The sequence below is a fragment of the Leopardus geoffroyi genome, chromosome B1, assembly GCF_018350155.1.
Source record: "Leopardus geoffroyi isolate Oge1 chromosome B1, O.geoffroyi_Oge1_pat1.0, whole genome shotgun sequence".
Classification (NCBI taxonomy): domain Eukaryota; kingdom Metazoa; phylum Chordata; class Mammalia; order Carnivora; family Felidae; genus Leopardus; species Leopardus geoffroyi.
In genome coordinates this window covers 160,983,678-161,000,252 of record NC_059327.1, presented here as the reverse complement: position 1 = coordinate 161,000,252, position 16,575 = coordinate 160,983,678, and the positions used below count along the sequence as shown (strand labels likewise).

Genomic DNA, 16,575 nt, shown 5'->3' with positions numbered 1-16,575 from the left:
TGTAATTTAGTTTGAAATGATCCTGCAGATAGGTACACAGGCACATACCCACATACAGACAAAAAGATACAAAAATGGCAAAATGTTCATTTTCAAATCTACCTGGCTGGCATTTAGGGTATTCATTTTATCATTCTTTCTACTTTTCAGTATGTTTGAAATTTTCTGTAATAAGCTAACAAAAAAATAACTGCCAGAGAATGTCATTTTTCTTTTTCTTTCTTTCTTTCTCTCTTTCTTTCTTTTTTCTTTTTCTGAGAGAAAGTGTGCATGCATGGAGGAGGGGCAGAAAGAAAGGGAGAGAGAGAGAATCTTAAGCAGGCTCCATGCTCAATGTGGAGCTGGACGGGGGGTGCTTGACATGGGACTCAATCCCATGACCATGAGATCATGAATTGAACCAAAATCAAGAGTTGGATGCTTAACTGACTGAGCCACCCAGGTGCCCCTCTTTTTTTTCTTTTTAATTCATTTACTTATTTAAGTAGTTTCCAAACCCAATGTGGGACTCAAACTCACAACTCCGGAGATCAAGAGTTGCATGTTCTTCTAACTGAGCCAGCCAGGTGCCCTGAAAGAGTGTTATTCTTTTAACAAGTGCCACAAATTCTTTAAATGAGACATGAAAACATATTAAAATATCTAATTTAATCCCTGAAGCCAATTACTCCATTTGTATACTAAGTACACATTAAAAAGGAAGCCACAAGGCCCAAGGTGGAGTCACTTGCCCCCAAGACAGCAAACAAATACTTATTGCAGTTTCGACCTCTCCAGAAGTGGAATTTAATCAATCTGGAATTTTCTGGTTAATACCAAATGAGGTAATCTGTTACATGGGCTCTCCATTCCCCAAAGGAAGATGAGGTGATCCATCTAATAAGAACACCCCTGTATTCCCCCTAAGAGAAACAATCCTTCCTTTTCTTTTACTAATAACTTCCTGTCCACCCTCCTTCCTATAAAAGCCTTCCATTTTGTACAACTCTTTGGAGCTCCCCTCTACATTTGTTCTAGATAGGATGCTGCCTGATTCATTAATTGTTTAATGAAGTCAATTAGATCTTCAATTTTACTTGATTTTTACTTGAATTTTGTTTTTTAACATTATGTGTATATATATATATATATATACATACATACATATATATATATACACATACATATATATATGTGTATATACATATGTATACTTTTTCTTTTCTTGAGTGGTCTTTGTCATATGCCTTATAAAGCCTCAAAACCAGACATAAATATCTTAAAACATTAGTATATTAACATTTTACAGAAATACTATGGTAATTACCTTGATCTGTATAAATGAATTATAACTGACACATCTTTTTCTGCATTTGTGACTTCATTCACATACTGATTTCCAGAAATTTCTCTTAATTCCCCAAATTTTTGTTTTATCTTAAGAGCTTTCCATTCCTGTAACCGCTTTTCTCTAATTAAAAAAATAAAATGAAATTACATAAGAAAATTGTTATAGTCTTCAGGTCATTCCTATACACAGAAACAATTTAGGGCGATGAATGTCATGCTAGTACATATCAAACACTTTTATTTTTTATTTTTTTTTTTATTTTTTTTTTCAACGTTTATTTATTTTTGGGACAGAGAGAGACAGAGCATGAACAGGGGAGGGGCAGAGAGAGAGGGAGACACAATCGGAAACAGGCTCCAGGCTCTGAGCCATCAGCCCAGAGCCTGACGCGGGGCTCGAACTCACGGACCGTGAGATCGTGACCTGGCTGAAGTCGGACGCTTAACCGACTGCGCCACCCAGGCACCCCTCGAACACTTTAAAGAATGTTAGAATAACTATTAATGCTCTTATAATTCCAATTCCTCTTTTCATATGGGTATTTGTGTTATGAATATTGCAAAGAGGAGTTAGCTATTGTCTTTTTTTTTTTTTCAACGTTTTTTTATTTATTTTTGGGACAGAGAGAGATAGAGCATGAACGGGGGAGGGGCAGAGAGAGAGGGAGACACAGAATCGGAAACAGGCTCCAGGCTCCGAGCCATCAGCCCAGAGCCTGACGCGGGGCTGGAACTCACGGACCACGAAATCGTGACCTGGCTGAAGTCGGACGCTTAACCGACTGCGCCACCCAGGCGCCCCCAGCTATTGTCTTTTAAATTTATTTTTATTTAAGGCTAGGTCTTAATCATAGCTATAGAGGGCATTGAGCCAACAAATTCTCATACATACACAGGTTAAATACTAAGGAAGCATATACATAATAATAATAGCTAACATTTATTGAGTGCTTACTATGTTGCCAGGCACTGTCTTAAGTGCACTACATTAACTAATTTAACTTTATCAAGTTAGTACTATTCTCACCCTGTTTACATGCTCTTAACTATCATGCTGAGCTGAACTTCGCTCCAAAGCCTTTGCGAACACGTGTAATTACTTGTTATAACTTTATTGCAGGTAGAGAGGTGGTAGAGAAGGGTGATCACTCTAAGACTAAACTGGGTTTAAATGCCAACTCCTACTTATGAGCAGCATAAGCTCAGGCAAGTTATTTAATCACTCTAAGCTTCAGTTCTGCAACTGCAAATGGGAATAATATTAATACTTATTTACACAGGATTGTTGGGGATTAAATGAGATAACATGTGTAGATTTCTTAGGATGGTGCCTAGCACACAATGAGTATTCAATAAATACCCATAGAGCACCTTGAAACTAGTTATTCACCCATAGAGGACCTTGAAACTTTGTTTAAAAATTTTCTCAAAATTTGCATGTTTTGATTTAGTTGTGGAACACTTGGATCCAGAGTTTCCAACACACCTACAAGTTTCTTAAAGGTTACTGATTCCATACCTCTAAGTTATCTGGGAGTACACACTCCTTTCTTTCTCTGTGTATCAACTAGATTTTCTTATTTTCTGTATAATGAAAAAAAAAATTTTTAAGTAATCTCCATGTCCAACATGGAGCTTGAACTCACAACTCCAAGATCAAGAGTCACATCCTGTACTGATTGAGCCCACCAGGCCCTTTATTTTCTTATTTTCTGTATTGATGCTCTGGCATCTGGGACCTTGCTGATCCTGGAGAGACTGCCTCTCCCAGGGCTAGGTAATTTCTAAAGATAGCAAATACTCACTGCAGAGCATATTTCTTAAAAGCAAACCAACTAATTCAGAGCCCAATCCTTCAACCACCTCCTTTATTGGCCTGAGGCACTATTCCTATTCCCTAATCTTTCCTGGCCCAGGAATCAGACAACTAGAGGCAGCCTCTACAGCCCAGAGCCTGCCAAAATTATTCAACTAGCCAATCCTACATCTGCTCACCCTGCTTAGCTTACCTTTCCCACAGAAATCACAATGAAGAGTTATGTCCATACTATCCCCTCACTCCTTCTGCCTCTTAACCAACTCTGATGCTTCCCTGTATGGCCCTGCATTGTAGGGCATGCCCACTACTCTTGAGAACTGAGTAATAAACTATTTTCACCATGGCAATTATCTCCTGTTCTGTTGGCATGGCCAAACCTAAATCCTGGGTATATTTTAGAACATTCTGTCTTTATTGCATGTGTTAGAACCATATCAGGTAAAACCACTCACTTTACATAACAAGTAAATCAAGCAAAATGAAGCCTAGAGAAGAATGCCAGGAACAGGAATTCAAATCTAGGGCCTTCTCACAACTTTCAAACTGAAATCCTTCAATTTTCCCTGTACTGGCTCCGATATTCAGAACTTACAGTTACTCCAAAAATCTTTTGGGAGCCCAGTTTTGTTTGCACTGAGTATTTAGCATCACTATCATTAACTTCCCTCAATTTGATCTCACTGGCTTATATCTGCCAAAAATTTCAAAAAGTTTTTGTTCCAGTGATGGCACCATGCCCTACTTAATGGTGTGACTATCTTCCTCCTCTACTTCTGCACCTTCTCCTCCTCATTTTTCTTTGCAATTCAGTAGAATTAAACACCTGGGTTGGTTTTGCCATCAGAAAGGGATATAGTGTTCAACGGCCTCATTTTTCTTTCTCCTTTCTTCTTTTTCTTTTCTTTTCTTTCTTTTCTTTCTTCTTCCTTCCTTTCTTTTCTTTTCTTTTCTTTTCTTTTCTTTTCTTTTCTTTTCTTTTCTTTCTTCTTTCTTTATTTGTTTCTTTCTTTCTTTCTAATGGCCTGCATTTTTCACCTAACAATTATCAGTTGGGATTTACCCACAAAAACAGAAAGCAGCAGAAAGCTTAATCTGGGGGATTAAGTATTTTACACACCACTCAGTATAAAGATGAAGACTCTAGGCTTGGCTACCAAGAATGACTTCCAAAACAACACTCAAAACTGGTCTGCCAAAGGAATGAATAGCTTTCCCTGCTTCAATCCAGAAACTGGGGAATCTGGAACTACTATTTCAATTGTGTTCTACTCTCAACCTACACTGGGGATCAGAAAACCACTACAACAATTATTGTCTCTAGGGACGTACCTTCTTTGCAAAGACTAGAAGAAAATATTTGCAGAAGGTACATCTGATGAAGGAGTATTATCTAAAATATACAAAGAACCCTAAAACCTCAACAATCAGAAAACAAACAAACAACCTGATTCAAAAATGGGCCAAAGACCTGAACAGGCAACTCACCAAAAAATAATATTGATGACAAATAAGCATATTAAAAGATACTCCACATCTATGTCATCAAGGAAATGCAAATTGAAACAAGAGAGAACAACATATCTATTAAAATGGCCAAAATCTACAACACTGACACCAAATGATTGGGAGGATGTGGAGCAACAGGAACTCTCATTCATTGCTGGTTGGAATACAAAATGGTCACCTTTTGGAAGATGGTTTGGAGGTTTCTTATATAATTAAACAAACTCTTACCATACGATCCTGCTATCATGCTCCTTGGTATTTACCCAAAGGAGTAAAAACTATGTCTACACAAAAACCTACATGTGGGTGTTTATAGCAGCTTTAAAATAATTTATCATAGCCCAAACTTGGAAGTAACTCAGATATCCTTAAGTAAGAGAATGGATAAACTGTGGTGTATCCAGATAATGTAGTATTATTCAGTGCTAAAAAGAAATGAGCTCTCAAGCCATGAAAAGACATGGAAGAAACTTAAATGCATATTACAAGTGAAAGAACCCCATCTGGGAAGGCTACAAACTATGACCCCAACTATATGACAATCTGGAAAGGCAAGGTATGGAGACAATAAAAAAATCAGCAGTTGCCAGAGATTTGCAATGGGGAGGGGACAAATAGACTACAGAGAATTTTTAGGGTAGTGAAAATACTTTGTATGATACCATAATGATGGATACATCATTATGCACTTGTCCAAACTCATAGAAAATACAACACTAAAAATGGACTGTATTGTATGAACACTGTAGACTTTGGGTGATTCTGATGTATTGATGTAGGTTCATCAATTATAGCAAATCTATCATTCTGGTGGGAGATGTTGATAATGCTGGAGACTATGCATTTGCTGGGGCAGGGGGTATATTGGAATCTCTATACCTTCCACTCATTTTGCTGTGAATGTAAAACTGCTTTTACAATTCTTAAAATTTTTGTTTTGTTTTGGCTTTAAATGAGGAATTCGCTTTATATCACCACTATCAGGATGACTACAGAATTTTCCCTTGTTAATAACAACTTTTGAAAGGATACAGGTTCCTTTTTCCTTAGATCCAAAGTGACAACTGAGATATGAAAATAATGTGGCACAAACTGGTGGCAATTAAACTTGGACTTTTGATATGGAATATGCAAGTGAAAGAACTTGCACATGTAGTATCTCTCTTTCATCTCTGTGGCAGAAACTGGCTGGTCATTGGTATAGCTTTCTCTTCCAGGGCTCACAGGAAGACTACATTTGCCAGCTTCCTTTGTGGTGAGATTAGGCCCAGGAGACTGGATTATGTCCAGTAGATCAAGAGTGAAGGTGAAATATGCATTTCTGTGACTCACCCCTGCAATGTCCCATGCTGTCTTTCACACTGTCTCCCTAGTCCACAAGCCAGAGGGAAAGGATGCTGACATGATGTGGCCCTAATGAAAAGAGCCCAGATCCCTAGTCATCACCCAGAGAAGAGTCACTGAAGTAACTCTTCAGAGTAACAGAAGAGTCACTGAAGTTCCTGAGTAAGGAACTTTCCTGTGTGAAACCACTGTGAATTTGAAGTTGCATGTTACAGAAGCATTAATTATCTCAATAAATTCTGCTGACATAAATGATTACATTAGTAGGATTGCCATCATTGAACAATCCTTGCATTCTTTGAATAAATTCTAATTATTCACCATATATAATGATTTTAATATGCTATTTTATTTGTCAATATTGTATTTAAGATTTTTGCATCTATGTTTCAAAAGTGAGATTGGGGGGCGCCTGGGTGGCGCAGTCGGTTAAGCGTCCGACTTCAGCCAGGTCACGATCTCACGGTCCGTGAGTTTGAGCCCCGCGTCAGGCTTTGGGCTGATGGCTCAGAGCCTGGAGCCTGTTTCCGATTCTGTGTCTCCCTCTTTCTGCCCCTCCCCCGTTCATGCTCTGTCTCTGTCCCAAAAATAAATAAATGTTGAAAAAAAATTAAAAAAAAAAAAAGTGAGATTGGTCTAAAGCAATGTTTTCCAAGTTAAGGCATGTGGACGTCCTGTATGAGAATCACTTAGGTATAGCAGGTTCCAAATATTGACATATTCCTGAGATCCCAACCCAAATTTACTGATTATTACCTCTTCATTCTGATCTCAGGAATGTGTATTTCAAACTATATTATGGACAGTTATCAAAATATACAAAGGTAAAGAGACCCCAGATGCATGCATCTTCCATCAATTATTTCTATTCATGGCCAATCTCTACATCTTACATCTCTACATCTTACATCTTTACCCCTGTTAACTTCCCATCTCACGGGCTATTCTGAAGCAAATATAAGACATCATGTAATTTCATCTGTAAATATTTCATTATGTATCTCCAAAAGATGAGGATACTTTAAAAAATTTAATTCACATAGCACAATCACACCTAAAACAATAATTCCTTAATATAGTCATATAATGTTCAAATAATCCTATTCTAAAATACATAAAATATACATAAAATTTACCATGTTAACCATGTAAGTGTTCAACAGCATTGAGTATTGTCTTCATTTTTTAAAGTTTGTTTACTCAAATGAGGATCCAAATTAGATTTATACATATGGTTATTATATTTCTTAAATCTAATTTAATCCAGATTCTTTCCATCTACTTTTTCCCCCTGGCAATTTCTTTATCAAAGGAACCTGGATTGTTTGTCCAAGGTTTCCCACAGTCTGAATTTTGCTAGTTGCATTGTCATAAGGTCGATTCAAATGAGAAATATAAATTTTTTTTTTAATTTTTTTTTAACGTTTATTTATTTTTGAGACAGAGAGAGACAGAGCATGAACGGGGAAGGGGCAGAGAGAGAGGGAGACACAGAATCGGAAGCAGGCAGGCTCTGAGCCATCAGCCCAGAGCCCGACGCGGGGCTCGAACTCACTGACCGCGAGATCGTGACCTGGCTGAAGTCGGATGCTCAACCGACTGCGCCACCCAGGCGCCCCGAGAAATATAAATTTTTATTAACAATGTTGGGTGGTTATTTTGACCAACCAACCTGAGTCATGAGTTTTATTTCCTTTCTGTATGAACCTTGTCTGATTGTGACAATCAGTGTTATATTATCAATAAATATAACCGTGTTTTATGCAACAAATTAGTAAACTCTCCATCTTTATAAAAACATAGAGATTATCTGTGCCTTGAAAGTAGAGAAAAATCAGCTAGAGAACAAATTTTAGGAATCCGTTTATCTTCTCACTAATGTTTTCCCATCTCTTATTGAGTCAATTTTGGAAATTTCTATTTTCATCAAAAAATCATATTTTTAAATGATGCAAATGATCATATATCAAATATTCTCCTGGCCTGGCTTCTTTCATTTAGTATAATGCTTTTGAATTTTACCAAAGTTACTATGTGTATCACTAGTTTGTTTTCTATTCCTACAGAGTAGTATTCCATTATGTGAATACACTACAATTTGTTTATTCACTCACTTCACATGTATTCATCGCATCAATGGACTTTTACGTTGTTTTGTTTTTAGCTATTATGAACATTCATGTACAATTCTTTGTATTGACATAGATCTTCAATTCCCTCAGAAATGTGATTGCTGGGTGATATGTTAAATGTATATGTAACTTTGTATGAAATTGCCAAACTGCTTTCCAGAGTGGTCATATGAATATTTCAGTTCCTCCATGATCTTTACATTTTAATTGTAATATAATTCATATATAAGCATACCTTGAAGATTTTGTGAGTTCTATTCCAGACCATTGCAATAAAGTGAAACTCACGATAAAGTGAGTCAAGTGGATTTTCTGGTTTCCCAGCGTGTATAAAAAAAGTTATGTTTACACTATGCTGTAGTCCATTAAGAGCACAATATCGTTATGTCTAAAAAATGTACATACCTTCACAAAATAAAAATAAATAGCAAATAAACACATTATTCCTTTAAAAAATGCTAACCATCATCTGAGCTTTCAGAGAGTCATAATCACTGATGACAGATTACCATGACAAATATAATAATAATAAAAAAGCTTGAAATATTGTGAGAATACCAAAATGTGACAATCATGAAGTGAGCAAATGCGGTAGAAAAATGGCACCAATAGACTTGCTCAAGGCAGGGCTGCCACAAGCTTCCAATGCATAAAAAAGACAGTATCTGCAAAGTGCAATAAAGTGAAGTGCAATAAAGTGAGGCATGCATGTATAATAAAATTCAACTATAAAAAAATATGGGACACCTGGGTGGCTCAGTTGGTTAAACATTCCACTCTTGATTTCGGCTCAGGTCATGAACTCACAGTCATGAGATTGAGTCCCATGCCAGGGTCCGTGCTGGGCACAGGGCCTGCTTAAGATCCTCTCTTCCCCTCTCTCTGCCCGTCCCTGACTCACTCTCTAAATAAATAAATAAATAAATAAATAAAGTAAAAAGAAAATGAAAAACAAAATTCAACTATTTGAAGTGTTCAATTCAGTCATTTTTAAAACATTCACAAAGTTATGCATCCATTACCACTATTTAATCCTAGAATATTTTTATTGCTCCAAAGTTATTCCTTATTCCCCCATCTGTACTTATTCTCATCACAGGCCATGGTAATTAATAATTTCTGTCTCTATGAATTTTCCTATCCTGGACATTTCATATAAGTGGGATCATATAAAATATGGCCTTCTGTTACTGGCTTCTTTCACTTAGCATAATATTTTAAAGGCTCAATTGTATTGTATCATATATCAGTATCACATTTCTTTAAATGGCTGGTAATATTCCATTGTCTGATATACTATAATTTGTTTATCCTCTCCCCAGTTGATAGATATTCACATTTTGTACTTTTTGGCTGTTTTGAATAGTGCTATGAACATTCATATACATATTTTATGTTTTCAGTTTTCTTGGATATATACACATCCAAGTGGAATTGTGAATCATATGGTAATTCTATATTTAACATCTGAGGAAATTCCAGACTGTTTTTCAAAGCAGTGCACCATTTTACATTCCCACCAGCAACGTACGAGGGTTCCAATTTCTCCACATGCTCACCAACTTTTATTGTCTGTCTTCTTTACTGTAACCACCCTAGTGGGAAAAAAATGGAATCTCATGTTTTTGATTTGCATTTTCCTAATGACTAAGTTGATCATCTTTTCATGTACTTACTTTCCATTTGTATACCTGCATTGGAGAAATGTCTATTCAAGTCCTTTGCATGTTTTTAAATTGAGTTGTCTTTTGTTGCTGAGTTTTAGGAATTCTTTATATATTCTGGTTAGTAATCCTATATCATATATTTATACATATAATTTGCAAATATTTTCTCCCATTCTGTGGGTTATCTTTTCATTCTCTTGATAGTGTCCTTTGTACAAAAGTGTAAAATTTTGATAAAGTCCAGTTTATCTATTTTTTCTTTTGTTGCTGTGCTTTTGGTGTCATATCCAAGAAATCATTGCCAAATCCAATGTCATGGATGTTTCCCCTTATGTTTTCCCCATAAGTTTTAGTTCTTATATTTAGGTCTTTGATCCATTTTCTGTTATTTGTTGTTTATGATATGAGGTAGGAGTCCAACTTATTCTTTTCCATGTAGAAATCTAGTTTTCCCAGTGCCATTTGTTGAAAAGATTGAATGGTCTTGACACCTTGTTGAAAATCATTTGACTATATATGTGAGGGTTTCTTTCTGGGCTCTCTATCCTATTCTAGTGATCTGTAAGTCTCTTCTTATGTCACTACTACATTGTTTTGATTACTGTCACTTTGTAGTGGGTTTCAAAATCTGGAAGTATGAGTCCTCCAATTTTGTTCTTTCTCAAGATGTCTTTGGTTTTCAGGACATGGGTTGTGTTTCTTTGTATTCATTCTGCCAATATCTGCCTTTAATTGGAGATCAATTAATTTAAAATCCATTTACATTTAAACTACGTAATGTAAGCGTCTGACATGAAGTTTTTTGATTGTACTGTAAGTGCCTGATGTTGAGCTTTTGGTTGCTGAGGAGTCCATTTCAAAAGACATCCATCTTGAAAAACACAGTGCCAGCTGTATGACACAGCTACTAGCAAAACAACCAGATAAGGAATTAGGCTGCCCCCACCTATGAGGACCCCTCTTTCAGAAACCCCTGGGTAAACTAGACTGCTTGAATGACCAGCTTCTCCTTTCCCATGTCCTAATTCCAGCTCTTATGCACTAAATTAGCCAATAAAGAGTAAACCTGTGAAACCTAAACACTCCACCATTGGTCCCTAGTAAAGGCAGAGCCCCAGCTCTGTACTCTTACTCCCTAATAATCTGGCTATGTGGCCTTTAGGCATGCCATGTAGCTTCCAGCACCTATGAGTAATAAATCTTTTTCCTCAATGGTTCCTGGTGGGGTTTTTGCTAAAGCGTATCCTACAATCATAATAAGAACCAAAGGGCTAGTCCAGCCACAAAATGTGAGTAATACAGGCCCAGATGAATGCCTCAGGCATTCCTCACCAACAATATCATTCTCAATAGGCTGGGACCAACGCGACAAAGCAATTCTTGTTAATGAAGGACTTCTGCCATTTAGCTCTTTTGCGTTTCTTATTTGCTTTTCGTCCCTCAATTCTTCCTTTGTATTTAGTTGATTCTTGTAATATGCCATTTTAATTTGCTTCTTCTTTTCCATTCTGTAATCTTTTAGTTTTTTTCTTAGCATTTACCTTAAGGATTAAAATTAGTATCTTATGATGACCTACTGTGAATAATACCAACTTAGTTTCAATACTAGACAAATGCTCCACTTGTATACACCTCCATCCCTCCTCTTTCATGCTGTCATTGTTACAAACTACATTGTTATACATTGTCCATCAACATCAACTTATAATTGTTGTTTTATGAAAAAAAAAATAATTGCTGTTTTATGTCTTTGCCTTTTAAATCATACAGGAAAAGACAGAGTTAAGAACCAAAAGCTGAGTGATTCTGGCTTTTATATTTGCTTACATAGTTACCTTTATGTTACTTACTTCTTCATAAAGCTTTGAGTTACTGTCTAGTGCCTTTTAAACTTCAGCAAGAAGGACTACTTTTTTAGGGCAATTCTAGTAGTAACAAACTCACTTAGCTTAAATTAATGTCTTAATTTATCCTTCATTTGCAACATAGTTTTGCCAAATGAAGAATTCTCAGTTGGTAGTTTTGTGTGGTATTGTTGTTTTGCAGCAATTAAAATATATTAATTCACTGCTTTCTGGCCTCCAAGATTTCTGATGAGAAACTGACAGTTTTATTAAAGGTCCATTGTATGTGACACTTTACTTCTCTCTCACTGATTTCAAGTTTGTTTTTATCTTTTGATAGTTGATTATGATGTGTCTTTGTGTGGGTCTCTTTGAGTCGATACTACTTGGAACCCATTGAGCATCATGGATTTGGAGACTTGTGTCTTTTGTTAAATTTGGGAAGTCTTCAGACATTATTTTTTCAAATATTCTTTCTGCCCCTTTCTCTTTTCTTCTGCTGGGACTCTTATACCACATAAGTTGGCTCACTTAGTGTATCACAAGGCCAATTAGTCTCTGTTCACTTCATTCTTTTTTTCTTCTATTCCTCAGACTCCATAATTTCAATTGTCTTCTCTTCAAATTTGTTCTTTCTTCAGTTTGTTCAAATCTGATTTTTGAAGCCCTCTAGTATACATTTCATTTCAATTTTTATTGTACTTTTTAGTCTTAGAATATCTTTTTGGTTCCTTCTTACAATTTCTATCTCTTTATTGTTATTCTCACTTTGTTCATATAATGCTTTCCTGTCTTTGTGTCGATTTCTTTGGTTCCTTTGAATTGAAAATACTTATGTTTCTTTGTATGCCTTGTAATTTGAAAACAACACTGGATTCTTATAAATGTGGTAACTCTAAAAAATCAGATTCCCTACCTTCCATGATTTCTTTTTTTATTACTTTATGGTGTCTCCGTGCCAGAGATCAGTCTGAGGTAAAAGAATTAAGGTTGTCTCAGGTCTTTCTGAGCTTTTGTATTTCCCAAGGCTTTCTAAATTCCCTCATTTATACAGTTGTTTTGAATGTCCAAATACCAACCAACCAAACAGATGTGGCTACTTTATATCCTCTGGAAGCCACCTGAGCCAGTGAAAATTGACACCATAGCAACCACTCTTTGTGCCTGTATCTCCACATTCAGAAGCAGTAATTCATAATCAGAACACTGAACTTTGATATTGAGGACAAAGTCTTTACTGTCCACTCTGGCATTAGTAAGCTTTTTCAGTAACACAGGCTGCTGTCCAAACAGTTGCCTACCATGGGGCTGGGGGTAAGGTATGGATAGTTATTACCACACTAAGGACTGAAATCAGCCAATACTAACTACAGTTTACCAGCCAAACTTTATCTTGGAAGCTACAAGTGTTCAAATAGACTCCAGAGTTCCCAAGCTGTCACTTGAGACTGTTTCTTCTAGTACAATAATTATCTAGGTGGACAAATGGACCCCTAGAGCTTTCTATTCTGCCATCTTTCCTGATGTGAACCTAGTCTGTTGTTTTTTGAAAATGTCTCAAATTTGGGCTTCTCTGATATATTTTTATAATTAGACTGAGGATATGAAATTATTGACAAGGATACTACATAGGTAATGTGTCCTCCACAGTGCATTATATCAGGAGTTACTTGATGCCAATATATTATTGGTAATGTTAGCCTTGGTCATTTCCTAAGATGGAGTCTGCCAAAAGTCTACACTGTAAACTTACTATTTCCTCTTTTATAATTACTAAATATTTGGGGGGAGATACTTTGAGATTATTAAAATATCCTGTTTCTATTTAAATTTCCCAACTCATTTCAGCATCTATCAGTAGGTCTTGCCCATGGGGGATTAATTATTACTGTGATGTTCTGATGGTGATTTTTCTATTTTCCTCAGTGTTACTTTCTCTGAATTTGTTCATGATTTCAGTTATTTATATCACAAGGGAGTCCTGGATATTTATTTTATAATCCAGTATTATGATTATTTATTTTGTTGCTCAAGTTGTTCCAACTATGACCATTTAAAAATCTTTCGTTTCACTCCTATACCTTTAAAAAACTTTTTTTCTATAGCATTTCTTTACTTTCTGGCACCACATGATGCTCCTGACTCATATTGTACTTTCTCAACTCACACTGTGGAATGAAGCAGTCCTCCAAGGAACACTGGTTCCTATTATTAGAGAGTAGCATTTGTAAAACAAGAGCTAAGAGCTAGGTGTACTCATTGCTACCAGACTATTGCTACTTCTAATCCAATTCACTTTTGTTGGGGCTTTTTTCATGTTAAAACAGCATTCTTGGGACCAATCCCACTTGATCAGGATGTATTGTTCTTTTTTTTTAATTGTTGGACCTAATTTGCTAAACTGTGTTTAAAAATTTTGTGCCTATATTTTATATATGTATGTATTCTATATATCCTATATATAAGAGATATTTTTTGTGCCATTCTGTTTTTGAAATTTCTTTATCTGGCTTGAGTTTCAGGATAAGTTGGGAAATATACATACCTGTTCTAATTTCGGAAAGAATTTATTTATGAGTAGTAATTAATTATTTATTAAATGATATACATCATCCTAGAAGGAAAACTGTGGCTCTTATTGGCCTTTTATTGATATTTCCACTTTACTTATATGTAACTTGATGAAGTTCCACTGTGTATTACTGGATAGCTTTTTACTTAAGCAAAGGAAAAAATATTCAGGAAAAAACTATTGCACTTATATAATGTGAGGTGGTTTTAAAATGTTCTTGAAGGGTATGGGTTGGCTTAGTTGGTAGAGCATGTGACTCTTGATCTCAAGATCATGGGTTCAAGCCTCATGCTGGGCATTGAGCTTAATTTTAAAAAATTAAAATGTTCTTAAAAATTAGTTTTGTTCTTGGGGCACCTGGAAGTGTCCAACTCTTGATTTCGGCTTAGGCCATGATCTCACAGTTTGTGAGATCAAGCCCTGTATCAGGCTCTGTGCTGACAGTGTGGAGCCCAATTGGGATTCTCTTTCTCCCTCTCTCTCTGCCTTTTCTCTGCTCACCTGCTTTCTCCCTCTCAAAATAAATAAACATTTTTAAAAATTACTTTTGTTCTTTTAAAAAATCTATTCTGTAGAAAAAAATAGGGCCTTTTAAATTTCATTCTTATAATACTTCTCCATTCAAAAACTCATAAGTTGGGGCACCTGGGTGGCTCAGTCCATTAAGCATCCAATTTCAGCTCAGGTCATGATCTTGCGGTCTGTGAGTTCGAGCCCCATATCAGGCTCTGTGCTAACAACTTGAAGCCTGGAGCCAGCTTGATTCTGCATCTCCTTCTCTTTCTGCCCCTCCCCTGCTCATGCTCTGTTCCTCTCTCTCTCTCTCTCTCACAAAAATAAATATTAAAAAAACTCTTAAGTTGCCCAAATAAATCACTATACCTATATATTTCAATAGCTCTCATATCTTCTTCATCAAATTCATCTTCAGCTTCCTTCAACTGTGCAAGAGTCATCTTTTCATAAGGTTTAACTAAAACAAAATAAATTTTAGATAACTGAATTATTTAGAACTCATTTTTTACTTTACAATCATATGGTTAGAAAAAACAATATAGAAATAAATAGAAATAAAGAATATCTTTAATGTTGCAGGTTCTCCAATATATAAAGCTATTTTATAGCTGACTGCTTTGGTTTTGTTTACTGTGATTCCTGCTCTGAATTCACAGAACTACCAGGCTACATTTAAAGTAGATGTGAACATCAGTTAGACACCATAAATTTAGACTTCCCAAGTACTTGAAAGTCTTAACACATAATGCATACTATATATATGATCAAAATAGAAGGTAATCACAAGGTAGAGGAAGATGGCAGAGAAAAAAGCTCACTAGGTTATATACCAGGATGTTTTAGCTCTGTTACTAACTAGCTTGTGACTTTCGACATATGAATTAAAAATTTTAGGTGTCAGCACCCTAATTTCAAAAGTATGGGTGGGATTTCTAATGTCTTCTCTCCCTCTTAGTTTATGAAATACACTTTCTCTATCATTATCTCCTCATCCAGCCCACTAAATGCACAACTATACCCATTGCTTCTTTTTGTAAACGTAAAACCATTTCTTCAATTTCATCTTTTGGCTCTTCTTTTGGAGGAAGAATGCCAAAATCTCTTAAAATTTCATTCCATTCTGTATCTTCATTTGGATCCTATAAAAAAATAGAAAATCTATTAACACAGTTGTGCATTTTAATATGTACATGTAAAATTGATATATAACATTTTCAACTATGCAATTGTTCATGAACTCTACAGATAACGGGATAATTAGTTTCAAAGTATAGAACAAAGTGGCCTACTTTTTCCTCACTTCCCAGCACAAGTGGTACTACATACTTTGATAGATAAGATACATCCTCTACCCTCAAAGTTACCCTGAGATGTTTAATAAAAAACCAATTTGGAACACATATATCAAATATTAATGAAGTAAACTCATAAATCATGGAAAATTCTCTCATGACTATATTAGGCAAAACCAATTAACATCATGCAAAACTACTGTTTTGTTTTTCTACATAGGCATTTAATACCTCCAGGTGAACATGCTTCTCTTTTCAACCAATTAGCTTCAAGGGTCTCGTACTCCCAGGTTAAATGTTAGAAGAGGCTAGGAATTTTTCCATAGTTTAATTTCTGTCTAATAATACTTTCTTTCTGGGCGCCTGGGTGGCTCAGATGGTTGCATGTCCAACTTCGGCTCAGGTCATGATCTCATGGTCTGCAAGTTCAATCCCCACGTCGGGCTCTGTGCTGACAGCTTGGAGCCTCGAGCCTGCTTTGGATTCTGTGTCTTCCTTGCTCTCTGCCCCTGCCCCACTCACACTCTGTCTCTCTTGCTCTCAAAAATAAATAA

At 36.0% G+C, this 16,575-nt stretch overlaps 1 protein-coding gene and 1 long non-coding RNA gene across 3 annotated transcripts in view; one reads left to right on the top strand and one right to left on the bottom strand.

Annotated features, from left to right (window-relative positions):
* The window catches only part of PDCL2 (phosducin like 2), a 36,501-nt gene that overhangs the window by 9,381 nt on the left and 10,545 nt on the right, over positions 1-16,575 (bottom strand). The window contains exons 2-4 of one of the 2 annotated variants that reach the window (XM_045474020.1): positions 15,748-15,868; positions 15,096-15,186; positions 1,307-1,450 (exon numbers count right to left, since the gene is read on the bottom strand). In XM_045474020.1, coding sequence (XP_045329976.1) covers positions 1,307-1,450; positions 15,096-15,186; positions 15,748-15,868 — 356 coding nt within the window. The remainder of the gene's footprint in view (positions 1-1,306; positions 1,451-15,095; positions 15,187-15,747; positions 15,869-16,575) is intronic. The other variant, XM_045474021.1, reaches the window with a different exon arrangement.
* The window catches only part of LOC123595973, a 29,426-nt gene continuing 22,882 nt past the window's right edge, over positions 10,032-16,575 (top strand). Inside the window, exon 1 of the long non-coding RNA XR_006711456.1 lies at positions 10,032-12,960. This is a non-coding gene — a long non-coding RNA (uncharacterized LOC123595973). The remainder of the gene's footprint in view (positions 12,961-16,575) is intronic.